Genomic DNA, 24,940 nt, shown 5'->3' on the forward strand with positions numbered 1-24,940 from the left:
TGTGACCTGAAAGTCTTGGACCTCCTTCCTAGGGGCAGAAGGCCAATTGCTCCCCCCCCCAGTTGGGTGAAAGACAGATATGGCTACCTTTGACCAGGTCTGGACTACTTAAAAACATCACAGACCATGGACCTGCCCTTTCAGGGAACCATTTCCCAACCTCCTTTCCCTAAGCAGGACAAGAGGAAGCTTCTCTCCCAATGGGACCCCCAGGAGCTCCATCCAGCCATGATCCAATTTCATCTCATTCAGTCCAAACCTCAATTCAGGGTCTCTTCAACAGAATCCCCTTCTGCTTTGCTCTTTCAGGACAAGGAACAAGCAAACCTGAGGCTCTTAACAACACAACCTCCAGCACTTGAGGGTTTCTCATCCCAGGTTGGACATGGCTGAACCAGCTACAAAGAGTCTTCAGTATTACAGCAGCTGAAGAACAGCTTGGTCGATAGTGCTGAAGGCTCCCAAGTGGTCTATAGAAAGAAAACTATAAGGTTTCTACTCCCCATGTTCAATTCCCAGTGAAGGTCATGGACCCTGGAAACTAGGCTTAGTCCACATGAAATGGGTCATAAATCTTTAGAAAAAAGAGGAAAGTCTCCAAAATTTCTCCCACCTTGTTGAGCAACTTTAGCTGTGAAAGAGCTCTTTGGTGGATATTAGGTCTCTGTCTTTCCAAAGTCCCCATTTGAAGTTTGATGAGATCCTCCTTGGGGAGAATCAAATGGCTCAGGATTGCCAGATCTGCTGCTACATCTCCATTTTGATCCAAGTAGAGTTTCATAATGGAAATATTGCAAAACTCATTCTTCTGCAGGAAAGGATGGAACTAGAAGGGGAACATCCAGGAAGTTTAACATCTGAAAGCTTTTTTAAAAAATCCCATTTAGCGTTTACACATTTGAATCTTTTTTCTACAGCTGTCTAACATCAAAATATACATTTAGAAAAATAGGCGTTACTCCCTTCATAAATAAAACAAATGTTCAGCAAATTGCTCAACCCTATATTGGCAAAACATATATTAAGAAAATATAATTGATGCAATTGGTAAATTATAGGGGACATTCTAGAGCAGATGATAAATGAAATGAATCATAGGAAAAAAATTATTTATAAACGCCTGGAAAACATCAGGTTGATTATGAAAAATGGTTCATTTAGTGACCATTTCAAAGTTACAATGGCACTGATCATTTTCCCAGGATCATGGCAGCATCCCCAGGGTCTCCAGGTGATCAACATCTGAATTCTTGGCATCCACTTATGATGGTTACAGCGTTTTAGGGTCGCCTGATCTCCTTTTGCGACTTCTGACAAGCAAAATCAACAGGGAAGCCAGATTTAGTTAACAACCATGTTAACAACTGCGATGATTCACTTAAGAAGAAAAGGCAAGAAAGTCATAAAATAGGGCAATACTTACTTAACGACCGTCTTGCTTAGCAACAGAAATGCTGAGCTCAACTGTGGTCGTAAATCCCATTCTGCTTCTTCCAATAACTGGAAGAAGTTGCCCAGAAACTCCAGATCTCCTCCATGTTGTTTGGGGGGGAGGTGGGGGGAATGGGGCAATGAGCTCCGTCAGAAGGGAGGAGATTCTGGCCGAAGGAGAGGAAAAAGACCCTGAAAAGAGGAGCCATTTCAGAGCTGAGCCCTCAAAGCAGAGAAGTTCAGCCTCCCCTTCACTGAGGAGGCAAAGACTGAGCAGCCGTCAGTCAGAGAAGCTTTGACTGGGACTCCTGCAGAGAGGAGGGGTTGGGCTAGATGGTCTCAAAGTGTCCTTCAAAGTTATAAAGGTAAAATTCAACTATGCTAATCACAAACCCATAAAGACATGAGTGTATTTAAAAATGCATACATCCTTTTAAAATTCAGGGACCTGGTGGCTCAGCAGACTAAAAGCATTGTGATTAACACCAGCTGTCTGCAATTACTGTAAGTTCGAATCTCCCCAGGCTCAAGGTTGACTCAGCCTTCCATCCTTTCTAAGGTAGGTAAAATGAGGACTCAGTTGTGGGGGCAATAAGCTGACTTTGTATAAATATACAAAAGTATGAAGGCTATTGCTAACGCATTGTAAGCTGCCCTGAGTCTCCGGAGAAGGGCGGCATATAAATCAAATTAAAAAAAAAAAAATTAACTGCGTTTAAAACCAAAATCTATCTGTCGTGGGGCCTGGTGCTTAGAAGATGATGTCTCCAGCAATCAGATTGGCCCAACCGTTGATCTTCTGAAGCCCAATGTGGTTGAGAAGGTTCCCCTCCTTCTCCTTTGGGCTCCTTCTCTGAAGGATCTAAGAGTGATGGATCCATATTGTTAGAAATAGGAAACCAGCAATAAAGCAAGGAAGGCAATCTGGTACCCTAAAGGAGCAAAAGTTTATTTATTTATTTATTTGTTCTTATTTCTATACCGCCCTTCTCCAAATAGGACTCAGGGCGGTGAACAGCCAAAGTAAAAAACAATACATACAAAATTTAAAAACAATTTAAAATAATTAAATATTTTGGCCGTAAATTAAAACAACCCAATTTAAAATCAATTTAAAATTTAACTCAAGTCAGCCCAGCTAGTTGAAATAAATGGGTTTTCAGGGCCCGACGAAAAATCCGGAGGTCTGGTATCATGCGTATCTCTGGGGGTAGGTTGTTCCAGAGGGTGGGCGCCACCACAGAGAAGGCTCTCCCCCTGGGGGTCGCCAGCCGACATTGTCTGGCGGACGGCACCTTGAGGAGGCCCACTCTGTGCGAGCGTACTGGCCGGTGGGAGGCTATTGGTGGCAGGAGGCGGTCTCGTAAGTACCCTGGCCCTAAGCCATGGAGCGCTTTAAAGGTGGTCACCAACACCTTGAAGTGCACCCGGAAGACCACAGGGAGCCAGTGCAGCTCGCGCAGGAGAGGTGTCACATGGGAGCGCCTCGTCACCCCCATAATCCCCCGCGCGGCCGCGTTCTGGACCAGCTGGAGCCTCCGGGTGCACCCCAGGGGGAGCCCCATGTAGAGAGCGTTGCAGTAGTCCAGGCGGGAAGTGACGAGTGCCTGAGTGACTGTGCGTAGGGAGTCCCGATCTAGAAAGGGGCGTAACTGGCGGACCTGATAAAAAGTCCCCCTGGCCATGGCCGTCAAATGATCTTCTAAAGACAGCCGTGCATCCAGGAGGATGCCCAAGTTACGAGCCCTCTCCGTGGGGGCGAGTGATTCACCCCCAATAGCCAGCGATGGCGTCAGCTGGCTATATCGGGACGCTGGAAGCCACAGCCACTCGGTCTTGGAGGGGTTGAGTCGGAGCCTGTTTCTCCCCATCCAGGCCCGCACGGCCTCCAGGCACTGGGACATCACTTCAAGGGCATCGTTGGGGTGGCCTGGGGTGGAGATGTACAGCTGGGTGTCATCAGCGTACTGATGGAACTCCACCCCGAAGCCACGGATGATCTCACCCAGCGGCTTTACATAAATGTTGAACAGAAGGGGCAAGGGGACCGACCCTTGTGGCACCCCAAAAGCAAGGTGCCTCGGGGTCGACCGCTGCCCCCCTGTCAACACAGATTGTGACCGGTCAGAGAGGTAGGAGGAGAACCACCATAGAACGGTGCCCCCCACCCCCAACCCCGCCAACCGGTGCAACATGATACCATGGTCGATGGTATCAAAAGCCACTGAGAGGTCTAACAGGACCAGGATAGAGGAGCAACCCCTATCCCGAGCTCTCCAGAGATCATCCACCAATGCGACCAATGCCGTTTCCGTGCTGTGCCCAGGCCAGAAGCCAGACTGGAGCGGGTCTAGATAGACAGCTTCATCCAGGTACCGGGGAAGCTGTTGCGCCACCACACTCTCAACAACCTTCGCAACAAAGCGAAGGTTGGAGACTGGACGATAGTTAGCCAAAACAGCCTGATCCAGAGAGGGCTTCTTGAGGAGGGGCCTCACAACCGCTTCTTTCAAAGCGGCCAGCAGGACCCCCTCACTCAAAGAAGCATTAACAATCTTCTGGAGCCAGCTTCGTGTCACCTCCCGGGAAGCCAGTACCAACTAGGAGGGGCACGGGTCCAATAAACATGTGGTTGCGTTCAGCCGTCCCAGGACCCTGTCCATGTCCTCAGGAGCCACAGGATCGAACTCCCCCCAGATAACACTCTCAAGACCTGCCTCAGTCATCCCGTCCGGACATACCCAGTCAGAGGCCAGCCCTTCCTGAATCTGAGCGATTTTGTCATATAGATACTGCACAAAGTCCTCAGCTCGGCCCTGCAAGGGGTCATCTCGCACTTCCAGATGGAGGAGGGAGCGGGTCACCCTAAACAGGGCGGCCGGGCGATTATCTGATGACGCGATAAGAGCGGCAAAATAGCTAGATTTCGCCGCTTTTATCGCCACTAGGTAGGTCTTAATATGAGACTTCACCAGTGTTCGGTCGGATTCAGAGCAGCTGGTCCTCCAACTACTCTCCAGGCGTCTTTTCCGGCGCTTCATCTCCCTAAGCTCCTCGGAGAACCAAGGAGCTAGGTGAGTTCGGTGCCGGGTCAGAGGCCGCAAAGGCACGACACGGTCCAAGGCCCCAGCAGGCGGCCACCAGGTCTTCAGCCGAGTCATGAGCCAGAGTTTCAGGAAATGGCCCAAGCTCCATCTGGAACCTATCAGGGTCCATCAGGAGCCTGGGGCAGAACCACCTGGTTGGTCCCGCCTCCCTGCGGCGGGGTGCAGCGGTTAGAAAGTCCAGTCGAAGGAGCGAGTGGTCAGACCATGACAAGGGTTCGATGGCTATATCCCCTATATCAAGGCCACTCAACCACTGACCAGAGACAAAAACTAAGTCCAGAGTGTGTCCCCCTGTGAGAGTGGGGTCATGAATTAACTGAGTAAGGTACATGGCCGTCATGGAAGCCATGAACTCTCGAGCCACCTCAGACGTTTCACCAATAGATGGCAGGTTGAAATCCCCCATGATAACAAATCTGGGGGTATCCATCGCCACCTCGGCTATAACGTTAAGCAGCTCGGGCAGGGCCGTTGCCACATGGCAGGGAGCCAGGTACGTGACCAACAAGCCCATCTGTACTCCACGACCCCACTTCACAAAGAGGGACTCACATCCGGCTATCTGTGGAACAGTGGTCTCCCTTGGATCCAGACCTTCCTTTATAATAACCGCCAACCCCCCCCCCGCCCCTGCCCTGAGCCCTCGGCTGATGAAATGCACGGAAGCCTGGTGGGCATATATCCACGAGGGGAACTCCCCCCTCCTGGCCCAACCTGGTCTCCGTAATGCCCGCCAGGTCCGCCTCCCCCTCCTGAATAAGATCGTGAATGAGGGGGGCTTTATTAACAATGGACCTGGCGTTACATAACATCAGCCGGAGGCTCTGGCCCTGAGAATCTGGACAGCCTGGGGAACGAGAAAAGCATTGGGGATTGCACCGGAGTGTGCAATCGCTCTAAGATAGCGAGTGCGCATTCCCCGAATGTGATGTGGTCCCCAGCTTCCACCATATCTGCCCCTCCCACTCACTATGCTGATGGAACAGCCCTCTTCAAATCGAATTCCAACCCCCTCCCCGACCTCCGGTTCTACATCCCTAATGTCGCAGCCCTTCACTAAGGCTGGTCTTGAACCCGTTGGATTTCCCCCAGAACCCACCCTAATCCCCCCCGAAGCCCTTAAAATTTTTGTTAAAAACCCACTAAAAAACCCACTTAAAAAACCCCTCAGACTCTTCTTTGCTGCATGCCATCTCTCGGGGCTCCAACGCCCGTCATCAAGATAGGCCCTCGATAACGAAGAGGGCCAAACCTGCGAGAGGGGGGAATCTCGCAGAGCATGAAGGTCATTCACCGAGTACATCTGGACATCAAGGGGAGGTGATAATCCATGGCCAATAGCCAGGGGACAATTTGATGTTATCACAGTCAAGAGGAGTGAATGCCAGGCTTCAATAGAATTCCAATGGGACACATAGGACCTCATTGCCCTCTCACGGCAATGGCAGGAGTAAGAATGCTGTTTTGAACCGGTGAAGGGTGACCCAGCCCCACTCTCATGGCGGCTGGTCAACCACGATCGACCAAAGAACCGGAGTTGAGACAGCAGCTGTAGACCCACTCCACCAAGACTTGAATCCCCAGATGTAAACCTCCATTCAATGGAGGGAAAGAATGGGATCAGGTCAGTCCACATAGTCCAGGGCAGGCTCAACGGTGGAGATTATAGCAGTCAACAAAACTCCAGGGAGGTCAAGATGACACCTAGTCCAGGAGATGATGGGAGGGAAAAGAGGAGAGCCAAGGCAACAAACGCCAGAGGGGGGGGGAAACCCTCAGTCATGGTCCAGTTCTCCCCCATCCCTCCAGATCTTCCTTATAATCATGCTGCTCGTCTTGCCCAGCCTTCATAGATCAACATGAAGGCCTCTGGGACGACCAAGGGCCAAACAACGCCCCACGATCACCCAGGAGATCTAACGCCACGAGTAAGCAGCTGCCACCATCTCCAACACTCCCACACACCAAACTGCGGCAGCCCCTTCCTTGAGCCGGCGGCCGCCATTTCCACGCCGCCGGCATCGCTGCCGCCGCCGTTGCCAGCCTCCCCGTCCTCACCTCGCCCCCCTCACCGCCCTAGCACATGTCCAGGGGGCGGATTGGGCTGGCGAGGATCCCGACGAGGGTGCCGCACCGCCGCCATCGCCGCAGCGCTGATGCCGTCTTCCTGGCTCTGCCGCCTTCGCCATGGGAGGTCTGCCGCCGCCCCCTCCTCCTTCGGGCCGCTCTCGCCGTCCTGTGGTCTCCACAAGCCTCGAGCCTCTGCGAGCCTCTGCGAGCCTCCAGGACGTTCTAAGAAGCCGGAGACCCCTCAGCAGAGAGCCCCGACACTCCTCCAGCTGGGCCAGGGCTGCAGCGATCGAAATTCAGCCCTTCAAAGGCCCCCTGAAGCCATAATCACCCCCCCGAAACACCGGAGTCACAGGGAAGTCGCCATCTTGCACATGCAATTAGCACAGCCCCCCAAGCCCCCCAAGGCTGTGTGTTCTCCCCACTTCTCTTCTCTCCGTATAACAATGACTGCATCTCTAAGGATCCATCTGTTAAACTACTGAAGTTCGCAGGTGACACAACAGTGATCGGCCTCATTCGAGACAATGATGAATCCGCATACAGACGGGAGGTTGAACAACTAGCCTCGTGGTGCGACCGGAACAATCTGGAACTGAAGACACTCAAAACGTAGAAATGGTGGTAGACTTTAGGAGAAACCCTCCCATACTTCCACCTCTCACAATACTAGACAACACAGAATCCACAGTAGAGACCTTCACATTTCTAGGTTCTACCATATCACAACACTTAATGATAGTCATAGGGTTATAATTATAGTCATTAAGTGTTCGACCTTATGATTCTAGATGAACGTATCTTTTTCTTTTATGTACATTGAGAGCCTATGCACCAAGACAAATTCCTTGTGTGTCCAATCACACTTGGCCAATAAAAAATTCTATTCTATTCAAATCCACCAGGTGGACCCGGATCAAAGCATGCAAGAGGTTTTATGCCCTTCCTCCTGTCACTCAACCCTGTCCTGCTTCTCTATTGGCTGAAGGACTAGCAAGCTCTCGACCTATCCGGAGCTCCTTTTCAACTCCTGGCCTTATTTTCCCCAGCAACCCCCTGTCTCCATGGCCTGGTGTGATTCTGCATCAGTAACTTTCCATTGTTCTTTTGCATAAATTGTTTATATTTTGAAATGTGTCCATTAAGCTCTTGCTCAGAAATCCCTCCCCCCTTTTCTTTCTAGACTTTTCTGGACCACTTTGTTCACTCTAAGAACAATACCATTTTAACTAGTTTTTCAAAAAAATCCTTAATATTCTAGTTCCTTATTTTCTTTATTTATTACGTAGAAGCAAAAGCTGTAATGAAACATTACTTTAGATGCAATTCTTCATATCTGACAATATTGAGACCCCCATACCTGCCACGCCTGCAGCCTTGGAGCCCCCAACCTCCCTTCGCCCTCCTTCCTTCCCCTCCTCCATCTGGAGGAATAGGCAGCGTTCAAGGCCTGGACCAGAGTCTGAATGAGACTGTAGAAAAGGTAACGATTTGGGACATTTCTTCTGTTCTCTTTCTCCTGGGTCTCCAGTGGGGCTTTCTGGGTGCATCTTTTGCGGCCTTTGACAGAAAAGACATTATTTGAAAGAGAACAGAGAAAATAATAATCTTGAAACTTTCCTTCCACAAAGAAATGGGGTTCAAAGGCAGAATCTATTGGCCTTTCTTTTAACAGATAATTAAAGATCCAAATACTATGGATGTATTTGAGAAGTCTGTGCTTTTCGAATGTTAATGTTCCCAAAACTGTATAGATCCAGACTTTCCCTTCAATGGGTCCTGGCAGACGCATAAATGTTAAATGGAAAGGAAGAATTCTCTTCCAAATGAACTCATATTCCATGAAGTGAAGAAAGACGTTGACTTGTCTCCACTTAGAGAGGGAATCCCTGGGGGCTGTTGTGTATCCAGTTGTTGAGAACAGTTGTGATATAACCACACAAATTCCTCTCCTGACAAGCACAGGAGGAAAAATCCTCATGAAATTCTCTCCATTTTCTGTGTCTGAAGCAAAGAGGCCAATCAGGGTCCATCTGAAGTGGAGGAGCAGCTGGACAATTGCTGGGTAGTAGAATCCTTTTTTGGGATTCATTTGGTGGAAAAAGGGGAATTTCCTTTTATCACCCAGAGCCTCTGAAGCAATTGTATGACTGATCTGAAAAAGCAATGAAGAAAGTTGTGTTATATTGGGGGTCAGATAAAGTCCAAAACTTTATTTTTTAATAAATTCAACTTGGTATTGATGAACAAATTAAATAGATTATTTTTGATTAGCAATTATGCCATATCAATAAACAGAATATTAAGCACAGTGTTAACAACACTGTATATAAAAATGGAGCCCAAGAAACAAATTAAATAAAAAAGAATAAGAATAAAAAATCATATTTCTGTATCATAACTTATTGCAATCAGACCCACATGTATAGCACGTTGGGGGGGAAAAATTCACTTTAAAGGATAACGGTGTGAATGCATGTTTGTTCGGGTTCTCAGGGAAACTAGTAAAGAAAACATCTTCACACTTGTGTTTGAACTATCATGTTTCAAGAGTCTTTACTTAAGTTGGAAGGAGAAGCAATCCTTACACCTGCTCTCTATGGATCACTCTGTATGTGTGTCTCTCTATGTCTTTCTATGTCTCTGTATGTGTGTGTGTGTGTCTCCCCCCCTCCCTTCGGGCGACCGTCCTCCTTCCCCTCTCCTCTCATAACTCCCTGGCCGGGAGCAAAGGGCAGCAAAGGGGGGTGTGGGGTGGGCGGCCGCTCGCTTAAGGAGGGTCTTAACAGGACATGGCTTCTCTCCTGCACTAATGCTCCAGTCATCGCCCACCCCTGGCAGCTCTTCGGCCGTGCGCGGAGGGAGCGTCTTTCCTGAGGGAGGAACTTGAACTCTGTTGAGGCCATTGAAAAGTTCTTGTGGATGTGTCATAGTTGCCCCGCCCCTCTTATTTCGTTTTTTGGAGTCCATCCCGAAGCAGCAGGAAGCGAAGGCTGCCTTAGGTGCAAATGTGGGACGAAGGCAGGTCCAGGGCAGCTTCGCTCCTGCACTCTCCAGGGACCCTCCTCCCCCTCCTCCTCTCGTAACCCCCTGGCCAGCTGTGGCTGAGCTGGGAGCATGCGCACGCATGGGGAGGCCCTCCTTAATTGAGCCACTGCCCTCCCCGCACCCACCTTTCCTGAGCTATTGCGCTTGCTTGAGGAGAGGAGGGTCTCCCTGTGCCTGCGCACGCTCCCAGCTCAGCCACAGCCGGCCAGGGGGCCACAAGAGGAGAAGGAGGGAAGGAGAGTGCAGGAGCAAAGCTGCTCCATACCTGCCTTCATGCCACATTTGCGCATAAGGCTGCCTTCGCTTCCTGCCGCTTCGGGCTGAAGTGCAAAGAAGAAATGAGGGACGGGGCCAACCAGTGATGGGACAGAGAGCCGGGGCAGAGGGCCCAAAGAGCCACTTGTGGCTCCGGAGCCGCGGGTTGCTGACCCCTGGTCTACTCAATCTAACCCACAGGATAATTGTCCTGTACTATCAGTTTAAACCAACATGTATTTAGCAAGTAGGAGCCTCAGTGGCTTAAAGACACTGGATCTGTTTCGGCAGTTTGAGTTCTACCACTGCATGGCGGGGTGAGCTCCCATCATTGCCTCAGCTTCTGCCCACCTACCGTGTTTCCCCCAAAATAAGACCCTGTCTTATATTTTTTTGAACCCTGAAATAAGGGCTTGGCCTTATTATTGGGGGGGGGGTTTATTATTTTGGGGTTTCAAGAGGCGGCGAGCGTGGCCACCTCATGGCTGCTCCTGTGTTGTGCGGCTGTGGCAACGCTCATCAGCTGTTCGCTGGGGCAACCAAAGGTGGGAATCTCCCCGGTGTTCTTGGCACTCGCCCGCCTCCCATCCATCCATCCATCCCTCACCTGCAAATTCCTGCCCCGCTCCCGCCTCTCTGCCGGGTGACTTCTGGCAGCCCCAGACGCCCAAAGTCTGCACCCACCCGGCTCCCTTTTCCACAGCACCCAGCTCTTAATCGCGAGGGGTGGCATGTTGGGCGGGGAAGAAGCAAGACACGTGGGGTGAGACGTGGCTTGCTCCTCTTTCTGTCTCTTCTCCTTCCCCTCACCAGGGACTGGGGAGACACAAGATGCGCATCTTACCTGCCTTGCAGCTCTGTCGCATGTCTCGCTCTTGTCTGCAGGCAAACATTTTGTAGGGTAAAAAGAACCTCTTGCGAGTTCAATCAAACTTCTCGAATTCGCGAGAAGTTTGGTTTTACCCTACAACGTGTTTGCCTGCAGACAAGAGTGAGACACACGACAGAGCTGCAAGGCAGGTAAGATGCGCTTATCGTATAATTAAATACTTCAAAACTAATGTGTTGACAATATTAGATTATTAATTCATTTATTACTATACAACTTTATGAAATTTTTTACTCTACTTAAACGTTTTTGTTCTTCTGCAAGGAATTTACTTTTGTTCCATCCAATCTCAAATTTACTCAAGAGGAACAAGCAATATATTTCAGCCACAATATCTATTAGTCTAACTGGCTTGTAATTGCTAGAGTCCTTTTTATTCCATTTTTAAATATACCTGTAGATGCTACTATTGCCAGCTTGAATACAACTGCATATGGCAGGTGTTATATCTATGTGAAAATCAATATGCCAATAGTTTATCCACAAATAGGATATTTTTTGAATAGCTGGATAGCTGGGAGAAAATCCTCTTCAATGACCTTATTGCTTTTCAGGCCTTGTATGAGAAATTTGAACAAGAACGTAAGAGAAAAAAACATAACTGACCTGTTTGCTAATATGGAGAAAAGCAACTCTTGAATTCCATGGAGAAGACATGATTGCATCTATTGCTCACCCACCACTCACTTTACTAGAGAGAGAAAAACACACACAAACCTGTGGGACTTTGTAACGTGCTGCTAATGTTGACGCCTGGATGGAGATCTCCCTGCCAGCTGCATCAAGAAGAGCCAGGAGGTTCTCCTTCCTTCCACAGCTGTAGTTGGGGACATTGGCTTCTCCAGTGGAGAGCATGTCCAGCAAGGCATCTGAAGTGCGTAAAGTGTTCAAATAGTTGTTATGGATGTTGTAGCCCAGTGTGAGGTTGTGCAGGAGCTGGGAGTTCTTGTTGACCACTTGAATGTTGAAAATGAATGGTAGGGTGAATGTAAAATGGTAAGAAAGCATACTGTAGAAAAATGTTCAAGTTATTATCAACAGTAACAACAAACTTTTTAAAATAATTTATTCTTTTTTGCCTCCACAAACCTACTGAGTCTTAAGCCAATATTGATCCAAAACCAATAATCGGTTATAGAAATCTGGGAATGGGCTGGGCAGAGGCAACTACAACTGTTTCAATCACTCCTTTAAACAAAATGAATTCAAGTGATGAATTCAGGAGTGAACGGGGAGAACGGAAAATACTCTGGATTGCCTTCAGGTTTTTTAACCTCATCTTTGGATTTGAGTCTATTCTACAAAATAAAAAAGGAGGCAAGTTATAGAAATCAAAATCATTCAGGAAATTAGACAAGTCCTATAATATAAAAGTAAGTGAAATAAGACAAAAAAGAAGGAGAGTCTTAGGACTGCAAATGGAGGGGATGCAACTCCATCACCCTGAATGACTTACGCATGAGAAGGTATAGAAGGAGCACTGTGGAAAGGCAACATTATAGGTGATACTTGTGTTGCAGTTGTGACTATACCAATGAGATGGTCTCCTGGCCTGTAATAGCTCCATGGTTGTTTTCCATCCTGGTGGTCCAAACTCAGAGGGCATTTAATTCTCAGCTTCCCAGAGACTGGATGGGACACCAGCAGCATCAGAAGCAGAAGAAGGAGGTCCATAATTCATGGAGCTTTATTAATCCTCTTCCTGTTTCTAACACCCACAGCAGGAACAGTTGGGAGAATTCAAAGCACTCTCAGAAGATGGAAATGCCAGCGACTTTCCTGATATAAACAGAGAAACGCTCAGCTTCACCTGGAAAGGAGAGAAAGGTACAATCAAGAGCACAGATCCTGCCTGCCCCAAAACTTGTTCCCACAGACTTTGATCTAACAAATTTATCCTTTTCTGATGCAAGATCCTTTGCATATGGCTTCAATCTGCTCTTTCTATCACAGGTATGGAGATCTCCAAGGCCCAGATAATCATTATTAATTACAGGGAGAAGCAACTTCTCCTCTTGGGATCCTGAACTTCTTCTGGGCTCCATGTGCAGAGGAGAGGCTGGAGAAAAGCTTGTTTGGAAAAGCCACAACTACACTCCTGGGGTCAATTCCTGTAGTGGTTGTGGTCCTTCATGTCAGGACATGTCAGGGAAGTGCTGGTGGAGGAAGATAGTTCAATAACAAGACTTCTGCTGTCTTCAACCAGGTCTCTTGTCCCCAGAGTCTGCTGGAGAAGGTCACCCAAAGTATGGAGTTTGGTGCCACTCTAGGTTGGTGACCCTTAACTCTTGTGCTGCCTTTCTTCTAAGGCCAAGGAAGCAATCAGTCCCCTTGGATTCTGCCTAAGGTGAAGAGTGGGGCCTGTTTGGGCTTTTCTTTTATATCAGAACTTGATAAATTGGAGCTGATTTTAAAAAGTGGGACCCCTATGATGTTCCCATCTCTGAGGCTGTGGGGTGAAGCCCCCTTCCCTAAAAAGCCTCCGAGTGCTTTGAAGCTTCTCTTGGGACATCTGAGTCCCTGGTTCCTTGGGATCCATTGTTCACAGATTGTGTCTCTTCTCTGGATGAGGAAGGCAGAGACATCCCCCTTTGCCCAGGAGGGAGAACTGGGGAGGGGGCTGATCTGAAGGGAGAGGAGGGTCTCCATCCCAGGTTCTCCTCTCAGGGCCTGGCTAGGAGGTCCTGGGGGGTTCTGGGTGGAAGTCCAGGAGGAGGCCTGGGAAGGGGCTCCTCTCCTCCCAGAGGGTCTCTGCCGGGTCTCCCTGGAGCCTGGAGGGGCCCAGAGGGGAGGGAGCCAGAGAGAGATGGGGGCCCAGGAGAGGACCAGGGGAGGTGGGTGGCTGGGGCCGCTTTCATCTCAGGGAGGCCGGGGGGACCTTTCCCCACACTGGGCGGAGGAGAGTCTGGGCTGAAGAGGAGCCTCGCAGGAGGAAGAGCCTCTCCGGCTTCTCTCCCATGGTCTCCATCCAGGCTCCCACCTTCCTCCCCCCCTGGATCCAGAGGCTTCGGGGCCCCCAAAGAGCTTCCTGGGCCGATCGGCCAGCAGGTCCCCCCTGAGGAGAGAAGCCCGGATGGAGGCCCTGAGGGGGGAAGGGAGGCCTGGCCCTTCCTCTCCCCTCGGCTCCCCCGGCTCTGCCTCGGCCTCTGCCCAGCCACGGAACCAGAAGGAAGAAGGTGGAGGCTTTAGATCCTCTGCTGATGGAGGAGGAAAAGAAAAAGTTTATATATATATGTGTGTGTGTTAAAAAAGAGGGGAAAATCCTTCATTCCCTGGTTGCCCCCCAGTGTCCCATATCCCCCTCCTGCCCCCGTGAAGTCAGGGAAAAGGGGATGGGGGGATTGGGCCTCCCCCCCTTGGGGGCCCTTCAGTAGAGGTCATCTGTCCGAGTGTCCAGTGCAGGGCCTCCCAGGGCAGGTGGCTCAACCTCAGCAAAGGCCTCTGGACTTCAACTCCCAGAATCCCCTGTCCAGCACTCGGGGTCCTCTTTCCACGCTTTAGCTGTCCCTCACACTGCCTGTACGGGGCAGCCTACAGTCCGGCCTTTCAGCCCCAGCTGGCCCCCACAGGCAGCGAGCAGGACAGCTAAAGCAGGCAAAGACCCTGCAGCATCCTCCATTTTGTGGCCTCTTTTTTCCTGAGGCGATTCTCCCTCCCTCCATTTTGAGGGGAGAAAAAGGCTGAGGAGAGATTTTCTCTCCTCTCCAGCCAAGAGTTGGGGGGAGGGAGGTTGGGGATCCATTTCTGGATCCAGGGTTCTGGGCACCACCTGCAGGGCTTGGAGGGAGCCGTGGCTGAGCCCATTTCCCCCCAAGTTTCCTCCCTTGAAGGCTCTGCTTCCAAGCGGGGCCTGCTAAACCTTGGCCAGGCCTGTCCTTGGAGGCTGCCTGGAGCCCTGGCTGTCTTTGGGAGGCCGAGGCCTTAGAGAGGCTCCAGAGGCCTTTGATGAGGAGAGTCTCTGCTCCCCATGGAAGCCCTCAGAGCCCTCAGAGGAGAGAAAGTTTAGGCCTGGATGGCCTTGAACTAGGCCGCCTCCCTCCCTCCCTCCCTCAGCTTAGTTAGTGCAGAAGATCCTCTCCTCCCATAAGGCCCTGCCTGTTCCTGCCCCCTTTGCCTTCCAGCGCCATATTATCCCCTTCCAACCACAGGCCGTCCCTCCCCTCCCTTCTCGACTTCAGCCCTAAGAATAGGAAACGTCTGGAAGTCTCTCCCTGATCCTCTCCCCTAAGTTCCACCCTCCACTGCCTCCCCTGGAGCCCTCCCCCCACTTCTCCAGAGGTCCCTAAGGTCCCCCAGCCCCCCTCCCCTCCCCCTCCCCCCTCGACTGTCCCCACTTTTCTTTTATGTACCCTGAGAGCTTCTGCACCAAAGACAAATTCCTTCTGTCTCCAATCACACTTGGCCAATAAAGAATTCTATTCTATTCTATGCTATGCTATGCTATGCTATGCTATTCTTATTCTTATTCTTATTCTTATTCTTATTCTATTCTATTCCTATCCTATCCTATTTCTTATTCTATTCTAATTCTAATTCTATTCTATTCTATTCTATTCCTAATTCTTATTCTAATCCTATCCTATCCTATCCTATCCTATATGTACTCATTTCATGTGTTTATGGCTAAGTTTTGCTAATTTACATCCATTTATTTGTGCCATTTTTTTAATGTGTCCATGTCTATGTTTATACTGATACGTGTTTCCTTGTACTTGCTGACAAATTAATAAATAAATAAATAAACAAACAAACAAATAAGCAAAGGGGGTTGGCGGGATGTGTGAACTGCATCAGAGTTTGGCATTCAGGGGAAAGAGGTGGGAGAGTGGCAGAAGGACAGAGAGGCATCTTTAGGGATGGGGGGGTTGGGGGTTTCAGTGATTTCCCACAATTTCTGGACAAACCTTGATAAGAGACTTGCAGAGCTTTGTGGTTGTGTGTTCAGAGGATCGAATTGGTGACTTTGTATCAGCCGGATCTCCAGCCTGGGATTCTCCTTGGATGCATGCTTGCTATTGTAGGAAGTTAGCACCCACCCGTTTCCTGGAAGAGTGAAATATTTTAGGAAATATGAAAAAGGCAGAATATTATATTTCCCTGGATGATAAATGGAGAAGCATGTTTTAAAGCAGCTCCCATCTTCCTTCCCCCACCCTTGGTCAATGGGCCATTAAGGTCTGGGCCAGTCTATTCTACATAACAAAGATTTATTTATTTATTTATTTATTTATTTATTTATTTATTTATTTATTTATTTATTTATTTATTTATTTATTATATTTCTATACCGCCTTTCTCCCGTAGGACTCAAGGCGGTGTACAGTCAAGAAAAATATACACACACAAACATCATAAAATTGCTAATTAAAATTATTACTTAGTTTGGTCAATTAAATAAAACCCAGAATTAGATAACATTTAAAAAATCATTCACATGTTCGTATGTTTAGCCCCGCCTGTTGGAACATCAGGGTCTTGAGGGCACGGCGGAAAGCACGGAGATCAGGGATATTCCGTATCTCCGGGGGCAGTTCATTCCAAAGGGTTGGAGCCCCCACAGAGAAGGCCCTCCCCCTGGGAGTCGCCAGTTGACATAATTTGACTGACGGTACCCTTAGTAGTCCCTCCCTGTGAGAACGAACTGGTCGGTGGGAGGCTATTGGTGGCAAAAGACGGTCTCGTAGGTACCCAGGTCCTAAGCCATGGAGCGCTTTAAAGGTGATAACTAACACCTTGAATCACACCCGGAAGACCACCGGGAGCCAGTGCAGCTCGCGTAGGAGAGGTGTTACATGGGCGTAACGAGCTGCGCCCATAATCACCTGCGCGGCTACGTTCTGGACCAGTTGGAGCCTCCGGGTGCTTTTCAAGGGGAGCCCCATGTAGAGAGCATTACAGTAGTCCATACGGGAGGCAACTAGGGCATGAGTGACCGTGCGCAAGGCGTCCCGATCCAGAAAGGGACGCAACTGGCGGATCAGGCGAACCTGATAAAAGGCACCCCTGGCCACGGCCGTCAAATGATCTTCTAAATGATTCCTCCGTGAATCCAGGAGGACACCCAAGTTGCGGGCCCTCTCTGTGGGGAGCAAGATCTCATCCCCTATTGTCAGTGATGGTACTAGCTGACTATACCGGGACGCCGGAAGCCACAGCCACTCAGTCTTGGAGGGGTTGAGTCTGAGCTTGTTTCTCCCCATCCAGATCTGCATGGCCTCCAGGCAACGGGACATCACAGCAAGGGCATCATTGGGGTGGTCTGGGGTGGAGATGTATAGCTGTGTGTCATCAGCATACTGATGAACACTCACCCCGAAACCACAGATGATCTCGCCTAGCGGTTTTACATAAATGTTGAACAGAAGGGGTGAGAGGACTGACCCTTGTGGCACCCCACAAATAAGGTGCCTCGAGGTCGACCTCTGCACCCCTGCCAACACAAACTGCGAACAGTCAGAGAGGAAGGAGGAGAACCACCGAAGCACGGTGCCCCCTATTCCTAACCCCTCCAGCCGGTGCAGTAAGATACCATGGTCGATGGTATCAAAAGCCGCTGAGAGATCTAATAGGACCAGGATAGAGGAGCAACCTCTGTCCCGAGCCCTCCAGAGATCATCCACCAATGCAACCAATGCTGTTTCCATGCTGTATCGTGACCTGAAGCCCGACTGGAACGGATCCAGATAGACAACTTCATCCAGGTATCGGGGTAGTTGTCGCACCACCACACTCTCAACAACCTTCGCAACAAAGCGAAGATTGGAGACTGGACGATAATTTGATAATATAGCCAGTAGATAAGATCTACCTCCTTCAGGCAGAGCCATAGTAGGAATTGCCAAAGATCCAACAAAGATAGGATTAGCCCTCTACACAATAGCAACAGAAACTCACCACATGTGACCTGGGAAGCACATGTGACCATCAGCCAGCAAGGCTAGCTAAGACCCCCACCCCCTGGGAGTCTGACAACCAATCAGGATACTCTTTCTGGTCCCCAGGAAGTGCAAAGCCAGAGAGAGCATAAAAACCCAAGAACTCCCTGTATCTGCCCTTTTCTGTTCAGGAACTCAAGCCATGTGATCCTGTCCATCATTAAATCATCTTTCCAAGCAGTCTCCATGTTTCCAGTGTCTGTTTCCCCACTTGGAGCAGAACCCAGAAGGATGTTTCTTCCAACACAACACTATCGGCTGCCATAGTAATGGGGGGGGGCATGGCATTTGGGTTGGGGGGCTGAGCTGGTGAGATGGAGACCCATCTGAACTAAAAGGGAGGTTTGCTCTCATGAATGACTGCGCTGCTGAGTGGAGTTGTTTACACCCAGTAAAGGCCAACCGTCCTAGGACTCCAGGTGGACGAAAACACCTGAAGATGTGCCCCACATGACACTAGGTGGGACGGGGATTGGACTTTCAGCCTGGGTCCCTGGTGGGGGGGAGGGATGGGATTTGGGGAAATTTTCAACGTGTAACTTTCACGCCTTTTGAATCAGATCTTGCCTTGCTTTTGCCGCTACCATCTCAAACTCAGTAAAAGGACCTCTTCTCTACCTTAATGGAGTCGGGGGGGGGGGGTTTCTTTCTCAGGTTTTGAACGGAGGCAGGCCTGATACTTTGATTCCCCTCCTCCCACTTGGAGCCCCAGAGATGGCTCTGGATGCTGGTTTCCAGTATTCCCAGTGAGGCCATGGCTCAGGATACTGGGGCTGCTCCCCAGAGCAGAAAGGCTGAACGTGAATCCCATCAAACTGAAGAAGGGAGAATGTGGCTGTGACCCTCCCTGGGTTCCCTTCTCTCTCTCTCTCTCTCCTGCCAGGTGTTGGGAGGAAGAATGGAGGCGGCTGCTTTCACAAGGCTTTTTCCAAGTCCTTTGCTCAATGTTGGCTTAGAGAGTTCTAAGAACCAACCAGGATGGCTTCCAAACCAGGATCAGAGTCTTGGGGTTATAAGTCAGTCCAATTAATTGTGGCACTTCTGATGGCCATAACAAATCATGGTTTCTACATTATGAAGCTGGCCAAGGGATGATGGTCTCTTCAGGTGTCTGTTGTTTTCCAAAATGGAGGCAACATGTGGAGAGTTGTTGGCCTGCATCCGTGTTTTTAAAACTTTAAGATGAATGGACTTCAACGCCCAGAATTCCCCACCCAACAATGCAGGGACTTCATCATGCTGGCCAGAAAATTCTGGGAATTAAAAGTCCATTCATCTTAAAATTCCAAGTATGAAAAATGCTGCTCTACATTCCTCCCTTCTATAAGGAGTTAAAGCCCTGCACCAAGAATTGGCTAACTCACACGTTGCTCAATAAGACAGACACAATTTTTTCTCTCTCTCTCCGGGCAACCCCAGATCCCCCTTGGAAGACCCAGCCCTGCATGGCTTCTCCCCCACAGGAGCCTCTCCTGGAAAGACACGGAGCCCAAGTGAGGCTGGAGAAACCCCGGGGGTGTCTATGTTGTCTATGTTGAAGCTGAAAGGAGCTGTTTTTTCTTGCTATTTGCTTGCAAGGGGGTAACTGCTGGGAGGCAGAGGCCAAAGGGTGGGGGCCAGTGGGTGGGGAGGGCTACATTCGGTGTATAAGACGCACCTAAATTTTCACCCCCTTTTAGGGGGGTAAAAAGGTGTGTCTTATACTCTGAAAAATACAGTAGTTTTTCATTAAAGTTGATTTTGTTCTTGGAGTCTGGCTACACTATTGCATCAGCCCTTTTGTGTGGTGCCCTTGAGCATTAGCTTTCAAAATAAAGTAAATTTTGGTTCCAACTCAACAGGCAGCTATTTCAGATCTGTGGATTGCTCCAAGATTAACTGGCCCCCGGAGTTTTGTCTTTCATCACTATGCAAACAAATATCAGATTTATTTGTTTCTTCAGCCACAGGTGCCGTGTATTCCCTCCGGGGCCACTTTCAAGCATGGACCTCCCAAACGTCTTAATTCTACATGACTGATTTAATTTCATCTCTGCCCCTGTTATTATGAATGACATGGGGATTATTTCCCTTTCATTTCCCTCCAGAGAATTTCCCAACAATCTCCAAGTCCAAGAACTAGTTGAATTATCCAGGGATCCCTCCTGAGAGGGAGAATTATGGTAAAAGTTTCAGCTCTGCTCTTTAGCCGAATCCTTCAGGGGAGACTTTGGGCAGACAAATATGGAGTTTTGGGACAGGCAGAGTCTGTGCTCTTGAATGTACGTCTCTCTCCTTTCCAGGTGAAGCTGAGTGTTTCTCTGTGTTTGTAGAAGGAAAGCAATTGGATCATATTCCACCTTGTGAGAGTCCTTTGATTCTTCTAATTCTTCTTTAGAAAGAGGAAAGGGATTGATAGATTCACACCATGAATGATGGACCTCCTGCTTCTTCCTCTGATGCTGCTTTTGTCCCATCCAGTCTCTGGGAAGCTGAGAATGAAATGCCCACTGAGTTTGGAGAACCAGGATGGGAAACCATGGAGCTACTACAGACCAGGAGACCATCTAATCAGTATAGTCATCAGTGGACATGAAAGATTGCATAAGTTTCTTTTCAACATGGCTCCTTCTCTTCAGTTTGATTTCCATGATATGTAAGTCATTGAGGGTGATGAAGTTGCACTCCCTCCATTCTAACACTCTCCTTTTCTATTTTCTATTTTTCATTTATTCCTATATTGGAGAATATGTTGAATTTCCTAAATGATTTTGATTTCCATGGCTTCTCTCTTTGGTCTCATTTTATGAAAGAGACTCAAATCCAAAAATGGGTATGAAAAAAAGATGAAAAGGGTGCAGATTATTTCCTTTTCTCATTTCAATCCTTAATTTATCACTTGAATAATGAATTTAAAGTAGTGGTGGAATCAGTTATACTTGCCATACCTCAGCCAATTTCTGTATTTGTGTAACTGATCATTGGTTATGGATCAATGTTGGCTTAAGGCTCTGTAGGCTTGTGGAGGATTATATGGTATATTAAAAACAGTATTTATTATTGCTTTTGATTATAATAACATGTTTTCCCAATAGAAATGTTTTTGGTTATTTATATGGCTTACGATTCATTTTCAACATTCAAACGTTCAACAAGAATTCCCAGCTCCTGCACAACTTCACACTGGGCTACAACATCCACAACAACTATTTTAACACTTTCCACACTTCAGATGCTTTGCTAGACATGCTCTCCACTGGAGAAGCCAATGTCCCCAACTACGGCTGTGGAAGGAAGGAGAACCTCCTGGCTCTTCTTGATGCAGCTGACAGGGACATCTCCATCCAGATGTCAACATTAGGAGGAACCTACAAAGTCCCTCAGGTTTGTGTGTGTGTGTGTTTCTCCTTCTGGTAAAGTGAGGGGTGGGTGGTGGTGGGTGAGCAATAGATGCAATCAGGTCTTCTCCATGGAATTCAAGAGCTGCTTTTCTCCATATTCTCAATATTTTACCCCATTATGTTCATGTTGGGATTAATCATAAAAGGTCTGAAATGCAAGCAATACATTCCTTGGAGAAGATATTCTAACAACTATTTAACTCATCAAAAAATATCCCAGGTTGTTGGGGCCTCTATTGACATCTTCATTTTCACAGATAAATGATGCCTGCCCTATTCATTCAGATTGAAGTTGGCAATAGTAGCATTTTATTCATCTAAAAAGTGGAATAAAAATTACTGTAGCAATTATAGACCAAATAGACTAGCTGATACTGTGGCTAAAATTTATGCCATGATCCTCTTAGTTAAACTTGAGAAAAATGCATTCCTTGCAGAAGAACCAGAAGGGTTTAGGTAGACTTAAATGCTATATAGATTTTGTAAGAAATAATGCATAAGTTAAACTAATATTGGCAACAAATTTGTTCTGAAATATCTAATCTATATCAGTGAGGTAAAACAAGGTTTGTAGGCTTTCTAGATGTTAGTGCAACATTTGACTCAATAAGCAGAGAAATATGATGGAGAAAATGTTTTGCCCTCAAAATGGAGCTCAGCCTGTTGGCCCTGATCCAAGCCCTTGTTTGAGAGGGAGGTTTGGGCTCAATGGAGCCATAAGAAGAAGGATCTATGCTTACCAAGGGGGAAGGGAAAGATGCATATTTAAACCCTTCTTATTCAGTGTAAATATGAGTGATTTACTTTAACTAATGAAGGATCCAAAAACAGATCATAGATAAATGTTATTTCATTCTTTGACCAAAATTTCTAAATTAGTGGACCAGCAAAATGCAGTATACTTGGATTTCAGAAAGGCTTTGACAATGTAAACCATCATCTACTTCTTGGTAAGCTAAAAATATGTGGGATAGACAGCATCACCCCCAGATGGGCTCATCCTGTGGTCCTCAATGGAACTACGTCTGCATGGAGGGAAACAAGCAGTGGGGGACCCCAAGGTTCCATTTTAGGCCCAGTTCTCTTCAACACCTTCATGAATGATTTGGATGAGGAGAGAAATGGGGAAATCAACAAATTTGCACATGACACTAAAGTGGCAGGAGTAGCCAACATCAAAATAGGCTCAAGATCCAGATAGATCTAGATAGACTTGAATCCTTGGCCTATTTAACTAAATGAAATTCATTGTAGAGAAAAGTAGTGTTTTACACTTAGGCTAGAAAAACCAAATGTCCACTTACATATTAGGTGAAACCTGGCTCAATAGCAGTAACTGTGAAAGGGATCTTGGAGTCCTAGTGGACAATCACTTAAATATGAGCCAGCAATGTGTGGCAGCAGCCAAAAAAGCTAATTCAGTCCTAGGTTGCATTAACAGAGGGATAAAATCAAGATCACATGAAGTATTGGTACCACTTTATAATGCCTTGGCAAGACCACACTTGGAATAGTGCATCCAGTTTTAGTCTCCATATTTTAAAAATGATGTAGAGACTCTGGAAAGAGTGCAGAAAAGATGATTAAGGACCTGGAGACTAAAACATATGAGGAACAGTTGCAGGAATTCAGTATGTCTAGTCTAGTGAAAAGGACAAGGGGTGACATCATAGCAATGTACCAATATTTGGGGGGCTGCCACAGAAAAGAGGAGGTCCACCTATTTTCCAAAGTGCTAGAAGGCAAAACAAGAAACAATGGATGGAAACTAATCAAGGAGAGAAACAACCTAGAACTAAGGAGAAATTTCCTAATGGTGAGGAATGGAACGTCTACCCTTCAGAAATTGTGGCTGGTCCATCACTAGAGGCTTTGAAGAAGAGACTGGACAGCCACTTGTCTGGAATAGTACAGATAGATACAGATTAACAGAGTTGGAAGGGACCTTGTAGGTCATCTAGTCGAAGCAGACCCTACACCATTTCTGACAGATGACGGTCCAGTCTCCTTGAAAGCTTCCAGTGATGAAGCTCCCACAGTTTCTGAAGGCAACTTTATCTCTTTATTTCCAGGTTGAATCTCTCCTTGTTCAGTTTCCATCCATTATTCCTTGTCCGGCCTTTGTCTGGCCTTTGGGTGCTTTGGAAAATAGCTTGACCCCCTCCTCTCTGTGGCAGCCCCTCAAATATTGGAAGACTGCTATCCTGTCTCCCCTGGTCCTTCTCTTCACTAGACCAGCTATGCCCAGTTCCTGCAACCGTTCATCGTATGGTTTAGCCTCCAGTCCCCTAATCCTCTTGGTTGCTCTTCTCTGCACTTTTTCTAGAGTCTCAACATCTTTTTTATAGTGTGGTGACCAAAACTGGATGCAGGATTCTAGGTGTGGTTTTACTAAGGCTTTATAGGGTGGTATTAGTACCTCTCTTGATCTTGATTGTATCCCTCTGTTAATGCAATTTAGGATTGCATTGGCTTTTTTGGCTGTCGCTGCACACTCTTGACTCATATTTAATTGGTTGTCCACTAAGACTCCAGGATCCCTCTCACAGTTACTGCTATTACGCCTGGTTTACTGCTTGAACAGGGGGTTGGACTAGAAGACCTCCAAGGTCCCTTCCAACCCTTTTATTTTGTTATAAGTTCTGTTATAGGTACACATGTTTAGCCTGCTAAATTCCTATTGGAATACACTGATTTATACAGATAATGTGATTGTTGCAATATTTTCAGGATCAGACTCAATAAGATTAGCAAGAGTTAAAGGTTTAACTATATATTCTTTTATTTACAATAGGCATTCTATATTCACTGAATATTCACAGATAGAAGCAGGGGAAAGGGTGTAGGTAGCTCCTTATATATACAATGGGTGGAGCTATATGTGGGAGTGGTGAATTATGAATACATTAAGAAGTGAAGAATAAGTTAACCCCTGATACCCTGTTTGTACACTATTTACACATTAGAGAATAAGGCATTTACATCTGACAAATCCCCCTCTAAATGCCGATTCGTTATACTGCACCAGTTACACTCAGATTCAGGACAATACAAAATATACAACTTAGAGGTTAAATATTTGTGCTGCTTAGAAGGTAAAGGCTTTGTCAATATATCAGCTAATTGTTCTGAAGTATCGCAATGCACTGCTTTAATAAATCCATCCTGAGATAATTGTCTCACATGTTTAAATTTTATATCTATATGTCTGGACCTTTGTCCAATGGCATCAGATCTAGATATTTCAATGGCTGCTTTATTGTCTTCATGCATAACAAAAGGCAAAGCAGGTTTTTTCCAAACATCTGAAATTAAATCATTAAACCATACAAGGTTATTTGCAGCTTTGGATAAACAAACATATTCCGCTTCAGTCGTTGAAGTGGCCACTAGTTCTTGTTTACCAGTGTACCAGTAAACTGGACAGTCATTTAAGAGAAATACATAACCAGATGTACTTTTTCTGCATGAGATGTCTCCAGCCCAGTCTGCATCTGCATAACACGTAAGCTTTGGTTCTTTATTATCATTGGGTTCTAACATTAAACAAAAGTCTAGTGTACTCTTTAGATATCTTAAAATTCTTTTAACAGCTTCCCAGTGATACATTGTTGGTTTGCTGACATGCCTGGATAATAAATTGAGTGGTAAAGCGATATCTGGTCTAGTCCAATTAGATATATAAAGGAGTGAACCTATGATTGATCTATAAAATGTGTTGTCCTTGAATTCGGGAGAAGATTCATCAGTATTTCTTAGAAAGTCAGTTTGCATAGGAGTATCACAAGGTTTGGCATTGTTTAAATTGCATTTATTTAAAAGTTC

At 47.2% G+C, this 24,940-nt stretch overlaps 2 protein-coding genes and 1 long non-coding RNA gene across 3 annotated transcripts in view; 2 read left to right on the forward strand and 1 right to left on the reverse strand.

Moving 5' to 3' along the window:
• The window catches only part of LOC148112010 (uncharacterized), a 195,026-nt gene that overhangs the window by 117,316 nt on the left and 52,770 nt on the right, over window positions 1-24,940 (forward strand). The gene's annotated exons all lie outside the window — the stretch shown is intronic.
• The window catches only part of LOC148112014 (vomeronasal type-2 receptor 26-like), a 94,622-nt gene that overhangs the window by 51,581 nt on the left and 18,101 nt on the right, over window positions 1-24,940 (forward strand). The gene's annotated exons all lie outside the window — the stretch shown is intronic.
• LOC148112016 (vomeronasal type-2 receptor 26-like) lies at window positions 548-12,972 on the reverse strand. The gene is made up of 4 exons (XM_087879371.1): window positions 12,257-12,972; window positions 11,518-11,809; window positions 7,969-8,763; window positions 548-826 (listed from the first exon to the last, which is right to left on the reverse strand). Exons 1-4 carry the CDS (start codon window positions 12,472-12,474, stop codon window positions 548-550), a joined length of 1,584 nt encoding a protein of 527 aa, XP_087735497.1. The 5' UTR covers window positions 12,475-12,972.

The sequence above is a fragment of the Pantherophis guttatus genome, chromosome 15 (assembly GCF_059756535.1).
Source record: "Pantherophis guttatus breed Tessera chromosome 15, ASM5975653v1, whole genome shotgun sequence".
Classification (NCBI taxonomy): domain Eukaryota; kingdom Metazoa; phylum Chordata; class Lepidosauria; order Squamata; family Colubridae; genus Pantherophis; species Pantherophis guttatus.

Bases quoted from the DNA above. Each gene is read 5' to 3' on its own strand.
- LOC148112016 (XM_087879371.1), bottom strand. From the start codon at position 12,474: ATGGACCTCCTTCTTCTGCTTCTGATGCTGCTGGTGTCCCATCCAGTC. The intron at 11,810-12,256 runs GTAAGTCATTCA...ATTTTTCTACAG, and splicing joins CCTTCTATACCTTCTCATGC to TATGCTTTCTTACCATTTTA. The intron at 827-7,968 runs GTATGGGGGTCT...TTCCCCTTCTAG, and splicing joins CAAGGCTGCAGGCGTGGCAG to TTCCATCCTTTCCTGCAGAA.